This window comes from Sminthopsis crassicaudata, chromosome 1 (genome assembly GCF_048593235.1).
Source record: "Sminthopsis crassicaudata isolate SCR6 chromosome 1, ASM4859323v1, whole genome shotgun sequence".
Classification (NCBI taxonomy): domain Eukaryota; kingdom Metazoa; phylum Chordata; class Mammalia; order Dasyuromorphia; family Dasyuridae; genus Sminthopsis; species Sminthopsis crassicaudata.
Window position 1 is genome coordinate 509,499,633 of NC_133617.1, and position 24,554 is coordinate 509,524,186.

Consider the following 24,554-nt stretch of genomic DNA (forward strand, 5'->3'; position numbering starts at 1 on the left):
TGCCCTCATGTCAACTAGGGCAAATCCCTTAATGTAACTGTAAACTTCAGTTTCCTTGTCTGAAATGAAGGGTTGCTCTAGTTGATCTCTAAGGGCCTTTGCAATATAGAATATGAAGTAAATTCTAATCTTACCTTTCATGTCATTGGCTCACTTTAACCAGGGGCATTGAGGAGACAGGTGGCTCGGGATAGAGCACTGGCATGGAGTCAGGAAGGCCTAAGTTCAAATCTGGCCTCAGACATATAAGCTGTGTGGCACCTGGGCAAGTCACTTAATCTCCGTTTGCCTTTATCTGCGAAGAAGGAAACCACTCTAGTACCTCTGCTGAGACTGCATGGTTACCAAGAGTCGGGTGTGATAACAAACAGAATCAGGGGCGAGTCATTCAGGCTCTCTGTGGATGGGGATGGAGTTGTGAAAATCAGTGATGATGTATTTTGTAATTAAACTTTCAAATCCCTGATCCAAGCCAATAACAACAGTAGCTTAACATTTGTTTAGTGCTTTAAGGTTCACAAATCATGTAGCATGTTTCACATGTTAGCCTCATTTATCTTTTGATAATTGTTAGTTACCCCTGTTGTCAAGATTAAGAAGCTGAGGCTTACAGGCATTAAATGACTTGCCCATGGTCACACAGTTAATTTTAAGAGGCAGGATTTAAGCTCAGCCCTTCTTGATTCCAAGTCCGGAGATAAAGACAGATCCCCTTCCTTCACCATACAACTTGCTGCTCTTACCTTTTAACTTCCCCCCTCCCCCAAAATAACAATAAACAAATAAACCCAACTAGGTGTAAAGGTTTTTATTGATCTGTTTTGTTTCTTACATCATCATACTATCCCATGAATCCTTCCCGCTCCCAGAGAGACATCCCATATGCCAAATGGTATTTTGGAGAGGGGGAAGAAGTCAGCAAAACTGTTCATACATCGAAAAATCCACTAGGTTTTTAAGGCCAAGTTTAAGAACTGGGATGATGTGCTGAAAGTAGACTATACCCGCAATGCCGAATCAGTGGTGCAGAGTGACGGGCTGGCAGGCAAGGTGAAGAAGGACATGGAGAAGAAGGACCAGATGAAGGCCGACCTAACAGCCCTGTTTCTTCCACGCCAGCCACCCATGGCTTTGGCTGAGGTGCTGGGGGGGACCTGCATGGCTGGGAAGGAGGAAGCAGGGTTACAGAAGGACAGAGTTGGGGAAGGGAAGGGGAGGGGAGCATCAGCCCTGATGGCAGAGTGGCCCTGCAGGCAGAACAGCTGATGGAAGAGTGGAATGAAGACCTGGATGGCATGGAGGGTTTTGTCCTCGAAGGCAAAAAGTTCGCCCGCCTGCCTGAGGAGGAGTTTGGTCACTTCCACACCCAAGACTGTTACGTCTTCCTCTGCAGGTGTGACTCCCCCATCTGTCTACTTCTAGCCTCATCTTCTTCCTCAGTCCCTTGCAGTGGGGCACTAGGTGGACATATTTGTGGTCCTTGGTGCAGAATAGGGACTCCCAACATTTCTCCCAAATCTGTCCTCCCTTCGAGATGGAAGCTCTGGATGTGGGAGTGAGAGAAGGCCCTCCTTTTCCCATCTATTTTCTCTCCCCCTTCCCTAGGTACTGGGTCCCTGTAGAATATGAAGAAGAGGAAAAGAAGAAAAAAGCAGCTCCAGGGGCAGCTGAAGGAGAAGGGGAAGGAGAACAGGATGCTGAGGAGGAGGAGGAGGAGGCAGCCGCTGCAGAGGAGAAGCAGCCTGAGGAGGACTTCCAGTGTGTGGTCTACTTCTGGCAGGGCAGGGAAGCCTCCAACATGGGCTGGCTCACCTTCACCTTCAGCTTGCAGAAAAAGTTTGAGAGCCTCTTCCCAGGCAAACTAGAGGTGAGGCCCGACCTCTCTGCAGAGACTATGTTTGCCCTCCTGTTTCCCACTGCAGCCTCCAGAGGGGAATTGGGTTGGGGACTTTTTTTCATGTTGTCTTGAGTAGTCTGTGCCTAGCCCTGATTGCCACTAGAGATCCCTCCCACTCAGTTACCTCCTCAGGGAACCTAGACAGCCTCAGTGTGGCTGGTGCGGCGTGGAGGGAAAGGGGGTTGGCAGTCGGCTGGGAGAGCATCTGGGTTCCATCTGGCTGGTTTCTGGCAGAGTGGGTTGGATTCATCAGCTTCTTTGTTCCGTCCTCCTTCCCAGGTGGTCCGAATGACTCAGCAGCAGGAGAACCCCAAGTTCCTGTCCCACTTCAAGAGAAAGTTCATTATCCACAAGGGGAAGAGAAAAGCTCTAGAGAATGTTCAGCAACCCAGCCTTTACCACATTCGCACCAATGGCAGTGCCCTCTGCACCCGGTACCTAGCACCTCTCCCTGCCTTCCTCTCCCCACAAGCCAGAGGCCCAATTTCCCCAGAGTTCACGTTACGTGTATCTGTATGTCTCCCTCCCTGGGTCACATTTGTGGGCAAGAATCCAGGTGAATGACCCCAATTGCTCAGCAGCAGAGGCCTTTGGGGACCCTACCTCCCTAGGGGTTGAGGGGAGGTGCTTTGGGGACTGCTGCCTGCTGGAGCTGCCCCAGGGCTCCCTGGTAGGGATGGGCAGGTGGCGGAGCCTCTGTGGGTTTACTTTTGTCCTCTCTTGGCCCGGCCATTCTACAGATGTATTCAGATCAATACAGACTCCAGCTTACTCAACTCTGAATTCTGCTTTATCCTCAAGGTGAGGGATGGGTCTGGGCTGGGGCAGGGAGGATCCGGGCCTCCTCTCCACCTCCATAGCATGGGCATGGCATGGTCGGGACCCCCGTGAGGGGAAGGGAGGGAGGCAGGAGTGCTCAGGACGGAGGGACACGCCCGCTCTCCTGCTCCGACCCCAGGTCCCCTTTGAGAGCACAGACAATCAAGGCATCGTGTACACGTGGGTAGGACGGGCAGCCGACCCCGATGAGGCCAAATTAGCTGAGGATATCATGAACCACATGTTCAACGACTCGTACAGCAAACAGGTAAGGCCTGGATGGCATGCGGGTTCTCCTGTGCCCCAGCCCAACTTCGGGGCCCAAGAGGGACAATTACTTACCTTCCGGACAGGGCTCTTCACCTTTTTGATTCTGGGACCCCTTTTGACAGGATGTAAAGCAGAAACATGCTCTCACATGGTGTAATGGCAGGTCCAATAACTACAGTGATTTCAAAGCAAGAGGAACATAAGCTACAGTTCAAGATATCTTTGCCTAATGCGTGTTTTGTTGGTAATTAGGCCACAGTTACTGCTAATACTGCCATGATGTGTTGCCCGTATTCGTAACTGAAGGAAATAACTTTTTTCCCATCCAAAGTCATTTACTCCCTGAAATTTTTCCATGGATTAAGATCCCTATTCAAGAGCAGTAGTTCTCAAAGTTAGTCTGTGGATATCTTGGGGGTCCTCTAGATTTTTCCTCGGGTCCATGAATTCAAAACAATTTTCATAATACTAAGACGTTTTTAATTTCCTGTATAGTAAACAAAATAACTGTAATCCATGGGAGCAAAAACTCTTGGAGGACTTCAGAACTTTTAAAAGTGAAAAAGGAGACTAAACAGCTTGAGAAAGCACTGCTTCCTCTTGGGTCAAATGTTGGCCCTGGATTCAAAAAAATCTGAGTTCAAATTCAGCCTCAATCTTATTTGCTTTGGGATCCTACTGTCTGCCTCAGTTTCCTCATCTGTAAGATGGGGACAATATTTTGCATCTACCTACTTTTTTAAGAATCAGATGAGATGTTTATAAAGTCTTTTGCAAACCTTAAGGCACTATATAAATGTGATCAATCAATCCCTCAGTGCAAATCTTGGGGTAGGAGAAGGCATTGTTGTCTAATAAATAGGACACTGGGTTTTGAACTGTATCTAAAAAGCCTAGTTTCAAATCCTGCCTCAGATAAAGGATCAGAGAGATCTCAAAGGTCATCCCGTCTAACTTTTCATTGGATAGATGAAAATACTGAGGTCCAGAGGTTAACATCACCTAAATAAAAAGTAGAGAAAATGCCTTTCTGACTCCAGAGCCTCTGCCTCACTCACCTTTTCCAAGACTCACTTCTCTCTTCTCTTAAACAGAAGCACCTACCTCACAAAGTTGTAAAGATCTATGAGAATTATTTGTAAAGACACTTTCAAACCTTAAAAACCAGGTAGCAAAATAGATGGAGCTCCTGGCCTAGTGTCGGGAAAACCTGAGTTCAAATGTGGCCTCAGACACTTACTGTGTGACTCAGGGTAAGTCACTTCACCCCGTTTGCCTCAATAGTCCCATCTTTAAAATGAGCTGGAGAGGGAAATGATCACTCACTCCAGTGATCCCCTTTGACAAGAATACCGAGTGACAAGGTTTCCGACTGAAATGACTAAACAACATCGAAAGATTTAAAGGTCCTGGTGCGGTTGTAAGCTTCTGTAGCTAAAACTCTCCTTGCCTCACCCCCACCTTCACCCCAGCCTTTGCCTCTTTTCTCAATAGGTAATTAATGAGGGAGAAGAGCCGGAGAACTTCTTCTGGGTGGGCATCGGAGCTCAGAAACCCTATGACGAAGATGCCGACTACATGAAGTACGCCCGACTCTTCAGGTCAGCTCAGTCTCCTAACTCCTTCCTTTGTGGGCTCCTCAGCTTGCTACTCCATGGAAGCCCCCTCCCCCTCTCCCTTCTCACCACTTTGACTGGGGCCACCCACCCCAACCTGGAACCTCCTCAACTCTTCCCTGGTGTCCGTCCTTCTCCCTCTCTGGCGCAGGTGCTCCAATGAGAAAGGTTACTTCTCAGTGTCGGAAAAGTGTTCTGACTTCTGCCAGGATGACTTGGCTGATGATGACATAATGCTGTTGGACAATGGTCGGGAGGTGAGTCCCCTCTATCCCAACATTGTCCTTCTACTGGTCCTACCCCTCTCCTCATAAACCTTGTTTACCTCTTAAACCGGGGTTCCTGACTGTGCAGGGCTCCCCTCCCCTCCTCCACTTCTGCTGGGCCCAGCCCCGAGCCTAGCAGGGTTGGTGTCCAGGCCCTGAGGACAACTCACTCCCAGTCTCCCTTGCGGCCCTTACTCACCTTGTGGCGCTGCTCCTCCCTCTCTGTGCCAGGGGCGCAATTTCTGTCCTCTACCTTGCAGGTTTACATGTGGGTGGGAACTCAGACAAGCCAGGTGGAGATCAAGCTGAGCCTGAAGGCCTGCCAGGTGAGTGACTGCCGAGCCTCCTCTGCCGGCTCGGCCCATCTGCACTGGGGCCCCCCACCTTTTTGTGTCAGACATCCCTTCTCACGGTGATATTTGTAAAGATGTAAGATTCATTGGATTTACAAAGGGAGAAATTATATTGGAATGTAATTAACAAAATATTTTAAGAGAAGAAATGAGAAAATATTTTAAAAGAAGAAATGAAGAACCCCTGCTCCTGGGCCCCTAACGACTTTCCCCACACATGGAAGGAAACCAAAACCTCAGGAGAACCCGTTACTTGGCTGAGGGCACAGCATGTTAGTGGTGGGGCTGGCATGAGAACCTAAGCTGTGGGTTTTCACTCAGTCCTTGTTTCCTTGGTTTGAGCTGTTCCTCCTTCCTCTTCCTCTCTCCTTGGGCCTACAGCTTAGGGATGATAAAAGGTTATTCACCATCAATACCCTTCAGGGGAGGGGAGAGATTAGTAGGAAGCCGACCTTTCTAGACTTTGACCTATAAGATCTACAATCCGTGTAACGAGGAGGTTAGAATGGATGCTGGAGATCCCCGGCAGCTCGACATCTAACGGGATGGAGGTTATCATTTCTCTAACTTGCGCGGTGGGTGGGCTTCTCTCTGGCAGGTTTACATCCAGCACATGCGGTCCAAGGACCAGGAGCACCCTCGAAAGCTCCGACTGGTCCGCAAGGGTAATGAACAACACCCCTTCACCCGATGCTTCCATGCCTGGAGTACCTTCCGGAAACCTCCCGCCTAGCTGGGCGCAGACTAGCCCAGACTCCTCTTGCCCTGACCCAAGGCCACTAGCGTCAGCAGAGGCTTTGAAAGGCTTCTCCCTGTGAGAAGTTGTTGGGTCCAGGGCTGCCCCGGCGGCCCCTGTGCTACTGGCCCTTGTGTTTGGGGGGATGGCTTTCTTCCTTCTCACCGTTGCTATCAGACTAATAGGGTCTTTCTGTCTGCCTGCACTGCTTTTTCTTAAGCTGTTTTGTGGCCAAAGCCACAGAAAGCTCCAAATAACTCTGCTTGGGGGCATCTCAGGCGTTGGGGGTGGAGCTGAACGCCCAGTGGGCAGAAGGGAACAGCATTTCTGAGGAGTAGCGCTGGGCCAAAGACGAAATCCTCTGCGTCTCATGATCCATGCTGCTCCCTCTCCACTGTGATTTACCTGGCCCTGCATTTCCCCTTCCCCCCCATCCCTTGCCTAGGGCCCCCTCACTCTGGACTCACTGCTCTTTCTCCATCAGTCCTGGCAGCACCTGGTGTATTGTATCGTTGGAATAAAAATTGGCCCTGGTGCCAACAGCACGGACACGTGGATTAGTGGTTCTTTGGGGTGAGGGAGCCACTGTGGGATTGTTCCCACCCCTACTTGATTTCCCAGGGACTCCCCTGCGCCCTTTGCCTGCCCTTCCTTTTCCTGATGAAATAGTTGAATCCCTGGAATTCTGAGAACCGAACAAGGTAGGAAGGCTGTCTGTAGTGAGACAGGTGTTGTCCAGAGGAAGGAAGCAGACCTCCAGCTAGAGCAGCATCTGGCGCCTCATCTGGGCTGCACAAGAGCAGTCCTACAGATGAGCCGGCATGTTTGCTCGCTCCCACAGCCACTGGTGGTGTTGGGCAACATGAAGCCGGCTCTCAGCTTGTTAGAGTTAAGGGTGAAATCTGAACCAGATCTCCTGGACTCAAGTCCACCCCTTACCACATGACACCGCCCAAGCCCTGACCCATTGTTAGAACCAAGGCTGTACGGGGCAGGAAACATGCATCAGCCTTTTAAGATACTAAATGCTTTATTTTCAATATTAAAAACCAGTATTTTTAATACCTAAAACAATGCTAATTAATCTTAACAAAAAGACCCCCCCCCTCAAAAAAAAATACATTCTACAAAAGAAGCCCCCTACCACCACTCCTCCCCAACCCCCCAGGACACAAAATGGGAGCATGGTCAGTTGGCGCGTTTGTTGGCCTGGAGAGGGGCTCAGACACACTCAGACACACACTCACAGCAGGAACCATCCAGGAGCAAGAATACCAAAATAACTTTAGAAATCTTTTTTGTCCAAGTCCCAGAGAGGCAACCTCGGCTGTATAAAAAAAAGAAAGCCTATCCTCAAAGACTCCAGCATTCCTGCCAGGGACTGGCCCTGCACTGAGCTCTCGACCTCGGGATCCCCCACGTTCCTCCTCCTAAAGTGGCTTTGTTGCCTGAGGCTTGGCCCAGAAGCTGGCCTGGGGACTGCCCCTCCCCTCCCCCCCCCCCCCCAACAGGCCTGATGGACTGGAATTACTCCCTTTGCTCAGCTCCCCGGGGCAAACACCACAGAAATTCCTGGGAGGGGTTGCAGGAGTCCTCTTTTCTCTGACCAAGGAGACATCTTTCCCTTGGGCAAGTCAGAGGGGGTGAGATCAGGAATTGGGTAGTTGGATTGCGTGCCACTGGGTGCATTTGTGCTTCTGGACAAGGTGAAAAATGAAGGGCCAAGGGGAGGAGAAACTGACATTTCAGACTGGGGGATGGGGCAGCGGCCTGTCCCTCTGATCCACTTCTGGCAGGATGAGGCATGATGGACTCCTGGGGGACGCTAGAATCCCTCAAGAACGGGGGTCTACCAGGTGAAAAAAGGGGGCCTCCTGAGGGCAGAATTGGGGAGCCAGGATGAAGGCAGCAAGGAAAGGGGCCAGGGGCTCCTCTCCCAGTCCATGCTCCTCCAAGGACTAAGTCCGATGCAGGGGGAGGAAGGGGGCACACGGGAAGGTGAGAGCACATGGGCTCGCCCCTGCCCCTCTGCCACAGACAGGCTTTCTGGGCAAGCTGAGGTAGCCTAAGCAGAGAACAGTAGCCATGGCTCCCGAAGGAGGCTGTGTGTGTGTGTGAGAGTAACAAGGATAAGGGAGTGAGGGGTCTCCCTCCGGTCCGTGATTCCTAGAGGAACGGAGGAGGGACATGCAGAGCACCCTTCCTTGGTTCCAACGGTCCCCTGCCTCTGCCCACCCCAAGAGAAGAGTCTTCGTAAAGATGTTTGGGGGGACCAAGAGGGCAGGAAGGGGTTATGGGGGTCCAGGGCACTGTGCTTCTGCCCCACCACAGTTAGAAGGTACAAGCCTATGTTACAGGGACAGCATCCAAGGGGCACAGGGCAGGTGTGCACGGACAGTGGGGCCCGGCGGGCCGTGGGCTGTGAGCCTCATCACGGTCTGAGCCTGAGCCACAGGCAACAGCGTCTCTCCTGAAGGAAGAAAGGGCCCCCAGTTAGTTTCCATGCTGACCCTTTCCAAGGGAGAGCCATCCGAGTAACAATGGCCAATGATAACTAGCTAACAGGGCAACCAGGGGGCGCACAGGTCCTGCAGTCAGAGGACCTCTTAGACACTAATACTTCCTGGCTGTGTGACCCTGGGCAAGTCACTTAACCCTGACTGCCTGGGGGGGAGTGGCAGGGGGGCGGTCAGGGTGAAAAAATCCTCAATGGTCTATAGGGCTGCGTGCAACATGTACCTATGCTCAGACCCCTGGGCATGTGCGCCCCTCACAGAACTGAGCTTTCCCAGCCCCCACTTTCCCACCCTGGCAGCATCAACAGGAAGAACAGCCAGACCAAAGAATCACTGCTGGCTTCTCATTTTAAAGGGAAGATCTTTTCTTTCCTCCCTTGGTGCCTCCAATAAATTAACTCAATAGCAGTGCTTTCCTCAGGCAGGTGGTCCACCTTTCAGGAAGCCGTGACTCCTGGGCCACCCACCCAGTGTGGAAGAGTGTGCAGGGCCTACCTACCTTCCTGGCTAGAGACACCCTCTGGGATAAACTGTAGCCAGGTAGAAAGGGGGTGCAGAAATACAACTGCTTAGGTTCTTGTTTAGGGATCTAATTTAGGGTCTTTTTTTTTTTTTTTTTTTTTTTTTTTGCTGAGGCAGTTGGGGTTAAGTGACTTGCCCAGCTGAGACCTGTTAAGTGTCTGAGGCTAGATTTGAACTCTGGTCCTCCTCACTTCAGGGCTGGTGCGCCACCTAGCTGCCCCTCACTTAGGTTTTTTAGATATCTGATTACTACCTTAGTTTGTGGACTGTAAAAACTAGGAGGCTGAGAGAGAAGAAGCCAACCCTTCTGTTAGGAGGAGTGGAAATTGAGTCCCAGAAGTGCAAATTATCTGACCAAGAACCACACCCCAGTCCTGGTTCCCAGAGGAATGAGCATCAAGCTACCTTCCTTCCCTACGTCCCAACTAAATCTGGGTCAGAATCCACTGAAGAAAGTCATTCTCTTCTCCCTGCACACACTCCTTGTTTCAATCTGGCAAAATTCTTCAGTTGCTGAGCTGATGAGAACAAAGGGGGCAGGGTGTCTAGGGCACTTGATTATGGAACAATGGATGGGGCTGATAAGCCCAACAATGACTCTGGATCTAGGACTTAAGTTCTGTCCTGGACCTGAAGGCCCACGGGCTCCAACCAAATGCCAACTCAGGGGCTGACACAACTGCCACCGGGTATCTGACAAAAAGGACGGGCCGCCTCCTTGGAAAAACTGGCTGCTTAATTCCCCTTCTACAGTTCCCAACAACTGCCCTTAATGAACCAAAGACAGGTCTGTCATTTTATAAATATCTCATTTAACCCTCTCTATTACCCTGAGAGGCAGGTGCTATATCACCATTTTATAGATGAAGAAACTGAGAGAGCAATCAAGTGACTTCCTTAGGGTCACATTAGTAACTAAATCTGGATTTGATTTCAAGACTTCCTGGATCTCTATTTTTACCATTATTCTGGAGAAACCTTCCTCAATTCAGGTAGTATTTTCTGTCTTTTTAAATCACCATGTATATAACTTATCTGCATTCTTATGTAGCCTCCTCACAACAGAATGCAAACTCTTTGAAGGTATGGATTTTTTTTTTTCATTTTTGCTTCTGTTTCCATAATGCCAAATACACTACTTTGTTAAACAATAACAATAATAAATGTCGAAACAGCAATTTTTAAGATTTACAAAGTGCTCTAAAGGTTTAGAGTATGCTTTAATGTGTGTTATTTCATTTAATTGTAACACAATCTACAAATGCTTAACAAAGGCAGTTTGAATTGGACTGGCCACGTCAGTGACAGTAACAGCAGCAGCCTCAGAACTTAAGAGTTGAAAGGAGGCTCAGGGGAAAGGCTGGGGCTTGGAAGCCAGAACAGAGTGACCAGGACTAGTTTCTCATCTTTGATTTTCCCACTTAGTACTTAACACTTCCTGGATAAGCCATTTAACCTTTGTGGCTCTCAGTTTCATAAGTGATTATCTAAATGATTTTGACATATTAAAATGATGAGAATTTCCTCTTCTGACGTAGTCCCAGCTCTAGCCCTCACCTAATTTTCCAGGCATACACCTTATTCTCCCAACGCATACTTTTTGATCCAATGATCCTGGCTTGCACAAGATTACTCCATCTCGTGGCTCCAGGCATTTTCTCTGGCTGTCCCTCCTGCTTTCCCCTCGTCTGCTGTGACTCCTGATCTCCCTGGCTTCCTTTAAGTTCCAACTAAATCTCATCTTCCACAGGAAGGTTTTCCCAAACCCCTTTTAATTCTAGTTCCTTCTGGATTACTAGCGGTCTAGGGGAGGGGGAGAAGGAGAAGCAGGGAGAAAAATTTGGAATATCAGGTTTTACCAGGGTGAACACTGAAAACTATCTTTGCATGTACTTTGAAAAATAAAAAAGCTATTATAAAAAAGGATATCTACTTTAAAAAATTCTAGTGTCTTCCCTCTATTAATTACTTCCTATTTATCCTATATATAACTTGCTTTGTAAATGCTTGCTTATATATTGTTTCTCCCATTAGATGGTAAGTACCACAAGGGCAGGGACTATCTTTTCCCTCTTTTTGTGTTTCTAATGCTTAGAATATTGCCTGGCACATAAAAGGCATGTAATAAATATTTACTGAATAACTGATTAACCCTAATTTGACAGGAGACTTTAGACAAGTAATTTAGCATTACTGGGATGATTTTGAATTATTTGGCTTCTAAGGTCTTGAGCTCAGTTCTAAAAGCCTTAGATTCTAAGACTGACTCAAAGCTCAAACATTCTAAGAGTCTTATGAAGGTCTCAGAATGTAGCCTACAGGGATGCAAATACATATCTGCAGACTCAACAACTAGGTTTTTTCTCCTTTCTAAATCTCCTTTCTCCTTAGGCCTTCGTAGTAGTCTTCACCAACTGCACCCCCCTCACCTTATTTGATCAGGATTCCTGGAGATCGGGAATCATCTTCTGCTATATTTCTCAAATTCTTTTCTGCTTCCTCTGAAGAGCTAGAGGGATTGAAAAGAGAAATTCTCATAAGATTGAGCAAGACCCTCAGCTCCTGTTTCCCAGTATGGGAAGAGCACATCTCCCAGTAGGCCACATAGAGACACGAGGCCATTGAGTATGGTGTGGGATGAAGAACATCCAGAATGTAGGGAGCTCCATCCCATCTATCACTATCCCGGGGGAGAGGGACCTGGGGCTTGGAAGAGTGAGACTATGAAGTCCAACTTTGCCTTCTTCTCTGCCCATTCCTGAACTACAGCTACTGCCCAGATCCGCTCCCAGCTGCTCATTTTGCCCTCATTCTGATTTTATTTCTCCATCTGCCTAACAGCTGCCACTGGTTCGGGGACACACTGCTAATGACTTTCCCCATCCCATTCGATTCTCTCACGTGAAGTTTGAGAAGTATATAAAGTAGTAATTACCATTTTTATTTAACAGAATAGGGACATAACTCATTTGAAGTCCTACCTAAGTTACAAGCAATCAGAATACAACACAGGGTACTTTTTTTGTGAGGCAGCTAGGTGGCCCAATGGGCCTGGAGTTCTAATATTATCTTAGACACTTAGTAGTTGGGTAAGGAGATGAGCAAGTCACTTAAACCCTTTCAGCCTCAATTCTCTCATTTGTAAAGTGAGGATTATGATAGTATCTATTCTCACAGGGTTTTAGCAAGGGTCAAATAAGATGACATTTGTAAAGCACTTTTTCCAGAACAGTAGGGACTGGCTGAAGCTGGGGGGCAGGGGGAGGGTTGCAGTTTTCTTTATAGGCAATTTTCTTTTTCCATCCCTCAGGGGAATTAAAAAAAATTATTGTTTTGTTTTTTCTAATTTTATATGGATATTAACTTTTAAAATACATATTTCTTTAATGAATCATGTTAGGAAGAGAAAAATCAGAACAAAAGGAAAAAAACACCACGGGAGAGAAAAAAAAAACAAAAAACAGAAAAAAGAAGTGAACACAGAATGTGTTGATTTACATTCAGTCTCCATAGTTTTTTTTCTGGATGCAGATGGTGTTTTCTGTCCACAGTTTATTGGGATGGCCTTGGATCATTGACCAATCTTACTGTTACTGTGTACAATGTATTCCTGGTTCTGTTTGTTTCTATCAGCATCAGTTCATGTAAATCTTTTCAGGCCTTTTTAAAATCAGCTTGTTTATTAATTTTTAGAGAACAATAATATTCTATTACTTTAATATTCTACAACTTAGCCATTCCCCAACTGATGAGCATCTACTCATTTTCCAATTCTTTGCTATCATAAAAAGAACTTCTACAAACATTTTTGCACAGGTTTTCCCTTCTTTGTGATTTCCCCAAAGGAAATTTTTTTGGGACATTAATCACTGAGAATAACTGGGCAGCCACTGGACTGTATTTCTAAGTCAAAGGCAGGATTAGCTTTGGGATCTGGTTAGAGAGCCTAAGACTGGCCAAGAGTAGGTTGCCAACCTGTTGCCAGTAGAGGGAACTGGACCTGTTCCTCACCTCAAAAAATCCTTTACTTCTTCCACGGTGATATCAGCTGTGGTATCCAGCGTGTTTTCTGTGCTGTTGGGTGAGTCTGTGGATGCTGGAGAGAGGGCAGCCTGGGAATGCTCTGGGGTTCCTTGGGAAAACAGAAAGGAGGAATTAGGCCTGGGATGTGCCATGTCACCCTGGGGTTTCCCAGCACTAAGTGGTCAGGACCAGGGTTCTAAAGGGGGCCAAGAACATGACCCTCCCTACCCTCCCTTTCCTTCATCACACTTGAGAGTTCTGAGCTATAAAAACATGTCATGCAGGAAGAGACAAAATCCCTGCATAAGATCCCCAGGGAACATGTAGAGGAAGGGGAAAGATGTGAGCCAAGGGAGGAAGCCCAGCGCCACAGCCAAGATGGGATGTGGAGACAATGAGCAAGAGCATCCCACTTGTCCCTTTGCCCACCCTCTCCCCCTCCCCTAAAGCTTTTTTTTTTGGGGGGGGAGTTGTCTGTCCTGGATATAGTAGTAAGCCAATGAGACATGGCTCTGGGGGCACATTACTAGACCCAAGCCTACTCTGAAGGGCCATCCCTTCAACCCTAGATCTTAGATCCATTCTCTTTTCATAGGGACCCAGATCCATTACAGTCCTAAGGATCCTACTTCTAACAAGGCTCTCATTACTTCAGCTCTTGGGCCACTGCCCTGGGGAAGCTCTCACTAGCCCACGATAACAGGCTGCCACAGAACAGTTGGAAAACATGGCATCTCTCATTGTTTCTTAGACATTGCCACCCATTTACACACATTCACTTATTGCACAGAATACATACACACATACACCTTTACTGTTCAGCTTCCCCTCCTACCTAATGTCTCTTTTTTGATCTTGTAAATTTTTTAACAAATGAGTTTAAAAAGCCTTTAAGGAACTGTCTGGCAATCCTCTAATTTGATTTAAGAAGATGAAGAGACTAAAAGAGAAGTAGTCCATATGTAAAAATATGTACATGTTGTATACATGTCTATACAAAGTTAAGTGTGACTAAAATCCAGACCTCCTGATTCTCAGTTCCTGAGACTGAGACTTTTACCAAGTTTACTTCCAGCCCTTCTTCTTCCTTCCCCGACTAAGACTTGTACACTCACCAGCTCCATCAAGGAAGGAATGGTTCCCCTCAGATACTGGCAGAACATGGGTTCCATTGGCCTGGCTCAGCTTGGGCGACCCTTTGTAATCATTGCTGGAAGAGAAGGGAGAAGTGTGATGGGGGAGAGGGAGGTGTCCGGGTGGGAGAGAAAGGGGAATGCTTCTTTGGAAGAGGGTCACTTGGTTGTGGAAAGCAGGGCCAAGAGGAAGGAACATGGGCAGCCCCCAGTTACTTTGATGGGGAGAGATTATCCCTAAAGTCCCACGTAAAGCGTTGGCATCTGGTTTCCAAACACAGTGCCAGGGAAGGATATTTTCTCATGACACAGGAGTGTATGAGCCTTGGCAATCCTGCCACAGCACAAAACCCTTCTCCTTGGAAGGTTCAGGGCAGGGTCCTAAGGAAATGCTTAATCCTTTCCAAGGGCATCTCTGAAGTCTGCCTATCAGGAGATGGAGAGCACTCGTGACACTTCCTCAATGTGACTGGGCTCTGGAGGGGTTAGTCTTCTCCCCCATCCTTACCCCCAGCCCCCCGCCACCCCTGACACCTGACACAGATGGTATTGTGAGGTCGGACGAAATCTAGGGAGCACAAAGGTTCTGTGATATTCCTGGCACTCAGGGAGAAACGCTCAAACTCCGACGGGGAGATCAAGTAGAACCCTGTGGAAGGAATAGGAAGGAGAAATGTGAGCAACTGCCCAATTAGCCAGTACTTACCCTACCCACCCCCAGACTCACCTTCCTCATTTGTTGAACAGGGGAATGATGTCTCTTTTAATACATCAGGTATTAAATAAATAATGTAAACATATTTAGATATAAAATATGCATTACATATGAATATATAATATAAAAATAAATATACATATGATAATAAAATGAAAATATAAATTAAATAAGAGAAATACTTCTCCAGCAAGACTCTAGCCTTCTTCCAACTCCTGAACCTTCTCCTTTGTTCTCTGTGTTTTCCTTTCCCTTACTCCCCCTTCTCCATCTCATCTCTCGACTCCTATCTCCTCCCAGAATGATTCCCCCATTGCCCTGATGGCCCAGTGACCTCTCCTCTCTCTTCTTGCACTTAGAGGCTATACCAAAAAGTTTGGCCTTTAAGTATTCTCTACCTGAGAATCCTGCTTCTTAAGAAAAATCATCTTTACGGCACATGTATAACCTATCCTTGTGTAATCTTGCTGTCCAGAGAAGGGGAAGAGTGGGAGGGAGGGAAACTTGGAATACAAAGTTTTGCAGGGGTGATTGCTATCTTTGCATATATTTTGAAAAGTAAAAAAAATTATTAAAAAAAAGAAAGTCATTTTCTATGTTACCAAATAAATACAGTCCAATGTTTATTTGCTAATTGAGACTGGCAGCTAGTTGTCACAATGTTTAGAATGCTGGATCTGGAGTTAGGAAAATTCATCTTCCATAGCTCAAATCTAGCCTCAGAAGCTTACTAGCTCTTAAATCCTGGGCAAGTCACTTTATCTTGTCTCAGTTTCCTCCTCTCTAAAATGGCAGAGAAAGAAATGGTAAACCACTCCAGTATATTTGCCAAGAAAACTCCAAATGGGGTCATGGAGAGCTGGACATGATGAGTCTCAAGTGCCTGTTCTCCTGAAAGCCTAAACAGATATCCCAACATGGCCTGATTAATTCTTACTCAGGATTATGCAGGAGTCAAGACTGATCATCTCCTCTGCCCTCTCTCAGACCCTCACTCTGAGTCCCCTGTAGTTAATTGGAGACATTGAGGAAGAGAGAGTGATTTAGAGAATTGGATCTGGAAGTCAGGAGGAAGGACCTGAGTTGAAGTCCAATCTCTGGAAATAAAAATGTATAAATCTAGAGAATTCAGTAAAATCTCTGACTACCTTATTTTCCCCATTGGTGAATTGGGTATAACATCAGCACTTTCCATCCAAGGCTATTGTTAAGGATAAAAGGAGATATTTGTATGGTACTTTGCAAAGCTTAGTGTTATAGAAATGCTAACTGTTTAAAGACAGCTAGGTGGTGCTATGGGGCAACTAGATGGGCCAATAGATAGAGTATTCAATCTGGAGTTGGGAAGATCTGAGTTCAAATTTGCCCCTAGACACAGTGGGATGCTGGACAAGTCACCTAATCTCTGGAGAAGGAAATGGCAAACAATGCCTGTATCTTTTTTTTTTTTTTTTTTAAATAATAGCTTTTTATTTTCAAAATATTTGCAAAGATAGTTTTCATATTCACCTTTGCAAAATCTTGTATCTCAAATATTTCTCCCTCTCTTCACCCTATCCCACCCCCTAGAGAGCAAGTAATCCAATATAGGTTAAACATGTGTAATTCTTCTATACATATTTCCACATTTATCATGTTGCGTAAGAAAAATCAGATCAAAAAGGGGAAAAATGAGAAAAAATGCAAAAAACAATAACAAAAGGTGAAAATACTATGCTGTGATCCACATTCAATCCCCACAGTCCCCTCTCTAATTGCAGATGGCTCTCTCCATCACAAGTCCACTGGAAATGACATTGCTCGTATCTCTGCCAAGAACACTGTATGGGGTCATAAAGTGCTTAATGTGCCTGATGTTGTGGATAGAGGCTGGACCTGAAGTTAGCAAGACCTGAATTCAATGTGGCTTCAAACAGTTTCCCAGTAAAATGAGATTAACAATAGCTCAGAATTAGGATTCTTCTCTCTCAGGGTTATAGTAAGAATAAAATAAGATTTATTTTAAAAAGCACTACTGATGCTACCTATTATTATTTTAGTGCTTGTCCTTATTATTAGCGACTTGCTCAAAGTTAGAAGGGCTAAAAGAATTCTGATCCTGCTTCAAATGGGGAAGACAAGACCTCATTTCTGTAGACTCATACCATTGGCTACGAAAATGGAGGGGTTTTTGTCTCCTTCTGAGACACCTAGTAGATAAAGCCATTTTTATCTGCTAAATTCCTTACAAGCCTAAAAAAGCCCAAGTCAAGTGATCGGTACTCTAAAGATTTCCTTGATGCCTCCTAAATGATAAAAACTCTCCACTCTACACCTAACATAGGACCTTTTCTGAACAAAGCCATTGACGGTTTTGAGTTCTTTCTCTGAAAACTATCATATTCTTTGACCACCAATTAGTTGGGGAATGGGACTTGTGAATTTGAGATGGCTCATCCTGGAAACAAAATGATTCCCACTTAATCTGCTTCCTTTCTAATTTTAGCTACACTGATTTTGTTCAACATGGCACTTTTTCTCACCCAATATTAAAAAGAAGAATTATTTATGAATGTGTCTTCTTCCTGTATTAGACTGTCAGCTTCACGTGGGTGAGAGTTACCTTATATAATCCTATTATCTTTCTTACCAAGCAGCACAAAGTTCTGTTAGCCTGGGGCAGCAGGTGCCAACTTGAGGTAAGAAGTAGCTAACAGATGAAGAGATAGATTTTGGAGTTGCTTCATTGCTTTACTTGGGATGATGGGTTCAGAGGGTCCTGTGTGCCCTGCCAGCTCCCATCCCAGCTTCACAGCATGAGCTGTCTGTCCCTTCTGGCTAACTCTGCTCCCACACTCCCTTTCCTTCTTGGATTAACTCCAAAATCCACATCTTCGGAACCCTGTAGTCCTTTTGAATAGAAGCAACACAGTGTGGTGGAACAATACCCCATGATGGAATATTAGTATTTTTATTTTATTGTTATTTAGTCATTTCAGTCATGTCCAACTCTGTGACCCCATTTTGGGATTTTCTTGGCAGAGATATTGAAATGGTTTACTATTTCCTTCTCCAGCTTCTTTTACAAATGAGGAAACTGAGACAAATAGGGTAAAGGGACTTACCCAGAGTCACAGAGCTAGTAAGTGTGCACAACTCAGGTCCTCCTGACTCCAGGCCCACCTAGCTAATATTCTTATCCCCATTTCACAGAAGAGGAATCAGAGATATCAAGAGAATAAGTGACTTCTGACCACTTCAACAAACATTTTTGTTTTTGTTTTTTACTGAGTACCTATTGACATTCTAGTCATTCCGTTAAGGGCAGAGAAAGCAAAGATAAGAGAAAGACTGACAAAGACAAAGATAAAATAATCCCATGCCCTTAAGAGGCTTATAATGTTCTACAGCCAGTCAGGGAGCAGGACTGTGAGCCAGGTTTTCTCACTATAAGGCCATAAAGAGATGCCTCCTCAGTCCATTGCTACGGTCCACAGCTGGGGGTCTGGGAGTTCTAGGATGAAGCCAAGTGATCATCCTTGTTGGTCTTTTCTGTGCCATCATAGGAAAAGGAAGAAATCCATTAAAAGAGGCTGTTTAGGAATCAAGTCTGTAGGATTTGAAGGGGTCTTGGCGATTATAGAAACCCACCCCATGTTTTGGAAAAATAAATTGAGATTCAGGGACCAAGAATGGCTTGACTATAGTCATATAATAGATACCATAAGTGCCAGAGCTAGAATGTTAACCAACATAACCTTGGCAGCTCTTCATAATCTGACCAAAACCCCAAAACAAGTCTCTGCCAAAATGCTCCTGGGCATCTGCAATGGGTTATTAGTCATCAGGAAAAGGGCAGAAATATAGACACACAATATCTACATACACACATATACGTACCCTATTTCATTGCTTGGATGGCTACAGAAAGCATTTTACAAACTTTCTAGTCTCAATGGACCCAAACAGAAGTTTTCTACCATGTCAAGAATCTCCTACCTACTTAATCTCAAAGCTCAAGAAAATCTCCCTTTTCTGGATAGAACACTAGCTCTAAAGTCAGGAGGACCTGAGTTCAAATCTCACCCCAGACACTTAACCCTTCCTAGCTGTGTGACCCTGGGCAAGTCACTTAACCCCAATTGCCTCAGGAAAAAAAAATCTCCCTTTTAACTGGCCTCTTGTTTCAACCCCTTTTTACTCCCTTTATGCATTCTAACTCCAGTAATTCCATAAGCTTGTACTCTCAGTCCCCATCCTTGGACTTTCTATCCACATGTTGAGAGACCTTTTCTGATCCATCCAAAATACAGAAATAACAAAATCATTTTTTCACAGTGGGATGTGGCAGGGAAAGAAATGGAAGGGTGCAGGAGGGCTCCTATTTTCTCTGCTTGAATGAAGCCATCTCACGACCCAACAAAGCTTCTCTGGGGGGGGAGGGGGAGTCAACAAAAACACACCTGACTCCAGAAGACTTCAATAAGCCGTGATTTTTAAAATAAGTCAACTCAGTGACCCCGACAAGGCTTGGCTGATGCATAGGTGAAATAGATAGCTGGCATGATTTGAGAAGCCCACTCAGCCAAAGTATATCTCCTTCTATCTTTGTACAGTGATCCCTTCCACCTCTCAATTTTCCTAGCATGGGTTTTTGATGTATTGTGTGTCTGTATAAAAAAAAAAAAAAAAAAAAAAAACTTAAATGGGAATTTTGGGGAAGTTTTGTGGAAGATGAAGATGACATGCAAAGACCAGCTGATGGCGCAGAGCCTATGACCAAATATTTAACTCAAATTTTACAGTAAGGTACACACCCCATAAAAGAAAAAGGAAAATTCAGACTTCTCCAGTACAAAAGGAAGGCCAAAAATTTTTCTAAGATTTTCCAGATTGCAAGGGTACCTCACCATTAATCATTGTAATGTGGAAAGGATTACTGTATTTGGGGATCTTCTAAGAGTTATGTGTTAAATTTATAAAAAGAACACCTTAAACTCTTATCTGCTGACATTTTTTCAGTGATTAATTGATAGGCAGCAAAGAGTCTCTGTGAAGAAAGCCCAGAAAAGCACCAAACAGGTGCAAAGGCAGATTCCCTTCCAACCCTCCCTCGCCCAAATGGAGGACGTCCCAGTGGACACGGTCCCTCTACCCTTCACTCACCCTGCCCATATTTTGTGAAGACACAGGACGCAATACCACTGATGTCCTCCTTGCGAATGCAGTCATAGTGCACCTGAGGCCGGAGGGATGGCACAGCGAAGACGTGGATGTCGCCAAGGTTGGTGAGGCAGGCCAGGCAGTTCTCTGTGTAGTCCTCAAAGGCCACGCTGGTGAAGGTGACCAGGGCCACCTTCCGAACCCGGCAGCCCTCGTGGGCCGTGAGCTTGAACTTGGTCTTGGCGCTGACTTTGGGTAATGTAAACACCTGGGGGGGAGGGGAAGCAAGCCCACAGTGTCAGGGCCATGGTGAGACTGAATCTCCCAGAGTTCTCCGAGAGAACCAAGGCAAGGAGGGCTGGCAGCTGACTAAATGTCTGGCCTTGTGTAAAATGGACACGGGGCCAATGGAGCGCAGAACGGAGCTCCATCTGTCTTAGGGGATTAGAGATGAGGGGGAATCCGCCCTGGTCATCCTTGATGGCCTTCTCTGTGCCCAGAGGAGAACGGCCCCGAGGAAGGTCACCTGGAAACCTTAATACTCTGAGAATCTGAAGGTCAATGATTATATGGATCTATGTAATATATAATCTATATAATCAATGATTATAGATTGGCCAAGGGTGACTTGACCATTCATATAATAAACAGAGCCAGGACAAGAACCCAACTGACTCCCCAAGTCAGTGCTCTTCCCATTATACAACAATGGAGAGGAAGGCGCTGCTCAGTCAGCTCAACAAGTTTGTACCTGGGGTTTATTGTGCTAGTCTAGATATGCAAGGGAGAAAGCACAAACACATTTTGGTACCTCAGCCCAGCCCAAACAAAACAAGAAAATGAAACGATAATGGGCAGCATGAAATCAAGTGAGACATGTCTAATTGTATCATATTGTTTGCCTTCCCAAGGCAAGGGGGAGAGGAAGGAAGGAGGAAATGTTTAATGAAATTGGGGGACAGCTAGGTGGCACAAGTCAGGAGGACTTGAATTCAAATCCAGTCTCAGACACTTGACACTTACTAGCTGTGTAAGCTGGGGCAAGTCACTCAAAACTGTTTTGCAAAAAAAAAAAAAAAAAAAAAAAAAAAAAATATATATATATATATATATACACACACGTATATATATGTATATATATACATATATACACACACACGTATATACATATATGTATATATGTATATATGCATATATATATATATATATATATATATATATATAAATGTAATTGGAGACTATGATTTACTGAAAGCTTTGGGAGAAGACAACTCATTGATAAGCAGAAGTGATTAGAGAGATTTCCTAGAGGTAAATCTGAGATGGATTTTGGATGTAAGGATGAAGCAAAGGGAACTGACATGAACAAAGGGAGTCAATAAACCTGGTGTGGGCTGTGGATGGTAATAAACCTAGTCCCACCTGAGGGTTTGTGTGGGAAGTCTGGAAGAAAGGCTGAATTAATGGAATGATCAACCTGATTCCAAGGAATAAGAAGAAAATGGTGGATAGGACGTGGTGGTGGTATATGCTTTTTAAGAGTGGGCTTATCCATGGCCACTTGATTTCTCTTACCTTGAATTGTTCCTCAGAAGAGATAAGCACAGAGTGACTTCCCTGCATGTCGGGGGCCTTGGCCAGGTCTTGGGATACTTCATAGGGTTCAGGCAGGGGACTGCCCCTTCCATCGAGCACAGCAATGGAGACCACTGGGGCCCGGTGCATCAGCTGCACCTCCTTGCCCAGAACCGCCTCCACTGCCCGTTCAGAGAACTTCTCTTGGGACGGCACTTCCAGGGCATAAGCAAACACTGATCCTGAGTTGGTGCCCGCCCACATGGTTGGGCCATGGTGAGTAGCTATAGAGGAAAAAATGCAATGGGGAGGGGGAGAGAGAGGCCCAAGGTCAAGAGGTGTTCTACTCTCCAAATTCAAATTAAGACATAGCCAAGAACAATCAAGTTATTAACACTTTCTTTATATTCATCTAGTACTTTACACTTTCCAAGGGACTTTCAATGAAATTTATAACTGGCAGATTTCAGAAAAACCTGGTAAGGCTTACATGAACTGATGCAAAGTGAAGAGAATAGATGTAACAGCAATATTACACACTGATCGACTATGAATTACTTTGTTCTTAGCAATACAAGACAATTCTAAAGGACTCATGATGGAAATTACTATTTATATCCAGAGAAAGAATCTAGCTTGAATGCAAACTGAAGCAAGCTATTTTCTTTTTTTAAAGATAGCTACTTCCTATCTTTATTTTTTCAATCGCATTTTATTTTTCCAAATACACAGTTTTCAACATTTATTTAAAAAAATTTCTTCCTTCCTTCCTTTCTCTCCCTCCCTTTACCTTGCTCCTATCTAATACAGAAAGCAATCTCATATATATTAAAATTGTATAATCCTTTTAAATATATTTCCCTATTTATTATGTTGTATAAGAAAAATCAGATCTAAAGAGGAAAAAACTAGGAAAAGAAAAAAGCCAAACAAATAAATAAAGGCATTTTCCATCCCCAGATTATTGGAATGAAGCATACTAATTTTATATTTTTCATAGTTTTTTTTTTTGCTTTGGGTTTGTTTTTTTTCTCTCATCATTAATATGGAAGTATATCTATATGAATACACAGATATAACATATCAAATTACCATTTTAGGGAGGGAAAGGGAGAAAATTCGGAACTCAAAAATTTAAAAAAATGAATATTGAAAATTGTCTTCACAGGTAATTAGAAAAATAAAATTCTATTTTAAAAAAGAAAATGATAACTGTGGTTATAGAGAGGTAGGACGGGCAATTATGAAGAAGGTTAAAATCCATGTCTCCCCAATCCCCAATGCAGCAGAGGCCCAGGCTTGGGAGTTTTTTTTTCTCCTTCTTCCTTTTATGGTCCACAGTAGTCTTACCGTCCCGGAGGAAAGTGTCAGCAAAATAGAGACAGCGCACCACGCCGGAAAGCGAGTCATCCGCCGATCGGGGCTCGATCCTCCGCTGCACAGGGGTCATCTCTACATCATGAGGACAGGCCTGTTCGGCCAGCTGAGCATTGGCTTCCTGCACCTAGCCAGGAGGGGACACGAGGATAGAGGTCAGGGCCATGGGCCAGGCCGAAATACCAGCACACAGATCTATCCCAAGATGGATTGTCTTTAGAATATCTTCCCCACTCCCCCACCCACCCCCATCCCTGGCACTTAGCACAGGGCCTGGCACCTAGGAAGCACTTAATAAATGCTAACTCTGGCTCTTATCCAGCATGGCTCTATCTGACCCTCTAATCCCTCAAGAGGAGCATACATCTTCTTAATCAGGACTTTCTCTTCCCAAAAGCAATGTTTCCACCAGCCCACAAAACATTTACCATCAAATATGTTTCTTAAAAATTATAAAGTGATAATAATCAAGCCCTGTCTTTTCCTTCTCTCTGAATCTCATTCTTCTAAAATGCTGCAATCATCTCTGGGGTTTGGGGAGATTTTCAAGTAGCACCCCTCAAACCCCTCAAAGAGCAAATCCCTCAAACTACATCCATTAGTCCCCCATTATAACATCTGGAATTCCACCATTAGAGATGACTTTCTCTTAATTTTTCTGTTCTCTTCAGTCTCTTCTTTTATAATTAGAAATTCCCCTGGTAAGGGGGTCACAGCCGTTCCAAACACACAATTCATCTCATGTGAATGAATGGAACTGCAGAGTCCCTTGAATTTGAGAGCTTCAACTGTCTCATCTTGAGAAGAAGAAACTGAAGGTCAGAGAAGAGACTTATTCATGAGATTATACCATAAGCCTGGCACAGCCTGGGCCAGGATTCTTGACAGAAGAGACCACAGTGTGAGCCCACTGGATAAGACTCCATAATGTCTTGAGGCTCCATGTCAATTCTGTTCCCCTCCCCATCCCTTCTTCTTACCTTGCTGTTGGGGCTATTTGGGTTGGTCCGCTTCTTGCCAGAAACTCTGCTCTTGCGAATCCGCCGGAAGGACTGTCTCAGGGACTTCTTCAGGGATTTGACCCTGGACAGGGGTCCCTCCATGGCTAGGGAGTCGTTGGGATGAAGAGTGCACCTGGAATGGAGGCAGGAAGCTCACTCACCTCTCTGACCAGGCTGAGGGATCAATAGGGAATTTGGGAACTATTCAGGGCTGGGCTGGAGCCAGGTTGAACTGGCTCTTGAGGCGTGATTGTTAAATTTTCAGAGAGAGCATTTATACCTTAAAAACTGGCAAATGCTATATACAAACCAGGGCTTGATCCCTTTAACAATTGGTCAAGTCTCAACAAAATGATGGATAATAAAACAGATTAAACATACATGCATCTTTTCCTAACTCCTAGGATTCCTAACTCCTTTGAATAGATTCAGTTCTCTCTTCACATTCCTAGAAGTGAGATCTGCCAGCTTTCCCAGCAGGATATGGGTAGACCAAGTAAGTAGTCCTATTTACCCTGGACTGGGATTTATGGATCACTAAAAAAGGTCCTGGGCTTGAGTAATTTCCTCATCAGGCTTTTCGGGAAACAAAT

General features: G+C 45.2%; 2 protein-coding genes across 7 annotated transcripts in view; one reads left to right on the forward strand and one right to left on the reverse strand.

The window, feature by feature from the left end:
• The window catches only part of FLII (FLII actin remodeling protein), a 56,321-nt gene extending 49,817 nt beyond the window's left edge, over window positions 1-6,504 (forward strand). For all 4 annotated transcript variants that reach the window (XM_074297404.1, XM_074297437.1, XM_074297359.1 and 1 more), the window contains 10 exons: window positions 952-1,140; window positions 1,254-1,393; window positions 1,606-1,867; window positions 2,177-2,331; window positions 2,638-2,698; window positions 2,856-2,984; window positions 4,481-4,587; window positions 4,754-4,859; window positions 5,129-5,194; window positions 5,820-6,504. In XM_074297404.1, the coding sequence (XP_074153505.1) occupies window positions 952-1,140; window positions 1,254-1,393; window positions 1,606-1,867; window positions 2,177-2,331; window positions 2,638-2,698; window positions 2,856-2,984; window positions 4,481-4,587; window positions 4,754-4,859; window positions 5,129-5,194; window positions 5,820-5,954 (1,350 nt within the window). In that variant the 3' untranslated portion in view covers window positions 5,955-6,504. The remainder of the gene's footprint in view (window positions 1-951; window positions 1,141-1,253; window positions 1,394-1,605; window positions 1,868-2,176; window positions 2,332-2,637; window positions 2,699-2,855; window positions 2,985-4,480; window positions 4,588-4,753; window positions 4,860-5,128; window positions 5,195-5,819) is intronic.
• LLGL1 (LLGL scribble cell polarity complex component 1) overlaps window positions 794-24,554 on the reverse strand; it is a 100,411-nt gene continuing 76,650 nt past the window's right edge. For 2 of the 3 annotated variants that reach the window (XM_074297581.1, XM_074297492.1), the window contains exons 15-23: window positions 23,941-24,094; window positions 22,934-23,087; window positions 21,584-21,867; window positions 20,012-20,276; window positions 14,686-14,800; window positions 14,134-14,228; window positions 13,007-13,127; window positions 11,425-11,504; window positions 794-8,427 (exon numbers count right to left, since the gene is read on the reverse strand). In XM_074297581.1, coding sequence (XP_074153682.1) covers window positions 11,426-11,504; window positions 13,007-13,127; window positions 14,134-14,228; window positions 14,686-14,800; window positions 20,012-20,276; window positions 21,584-21,867; window positions 22,934-23,087; window positions 23,941-24,094 — 1,267 coding nt within the window. In that variant the 3' untranslated portion in view covers window positions 794-8,427; window position 11,425. The remainder of the gene's footprint in view (window positions 8,428-11,424; window positions 11,505-13,006; window positions 13,128-14,133; window positions 14,229-14,685; window positions 14,801-20,011; window positions 20,277-21,583; window positions 21,868-22,933; window positions 23,088-23,940; window positions 24,095-24,554) is intronic. The other variant, XR_012487589.1, reaches the window with a different exon arrangement.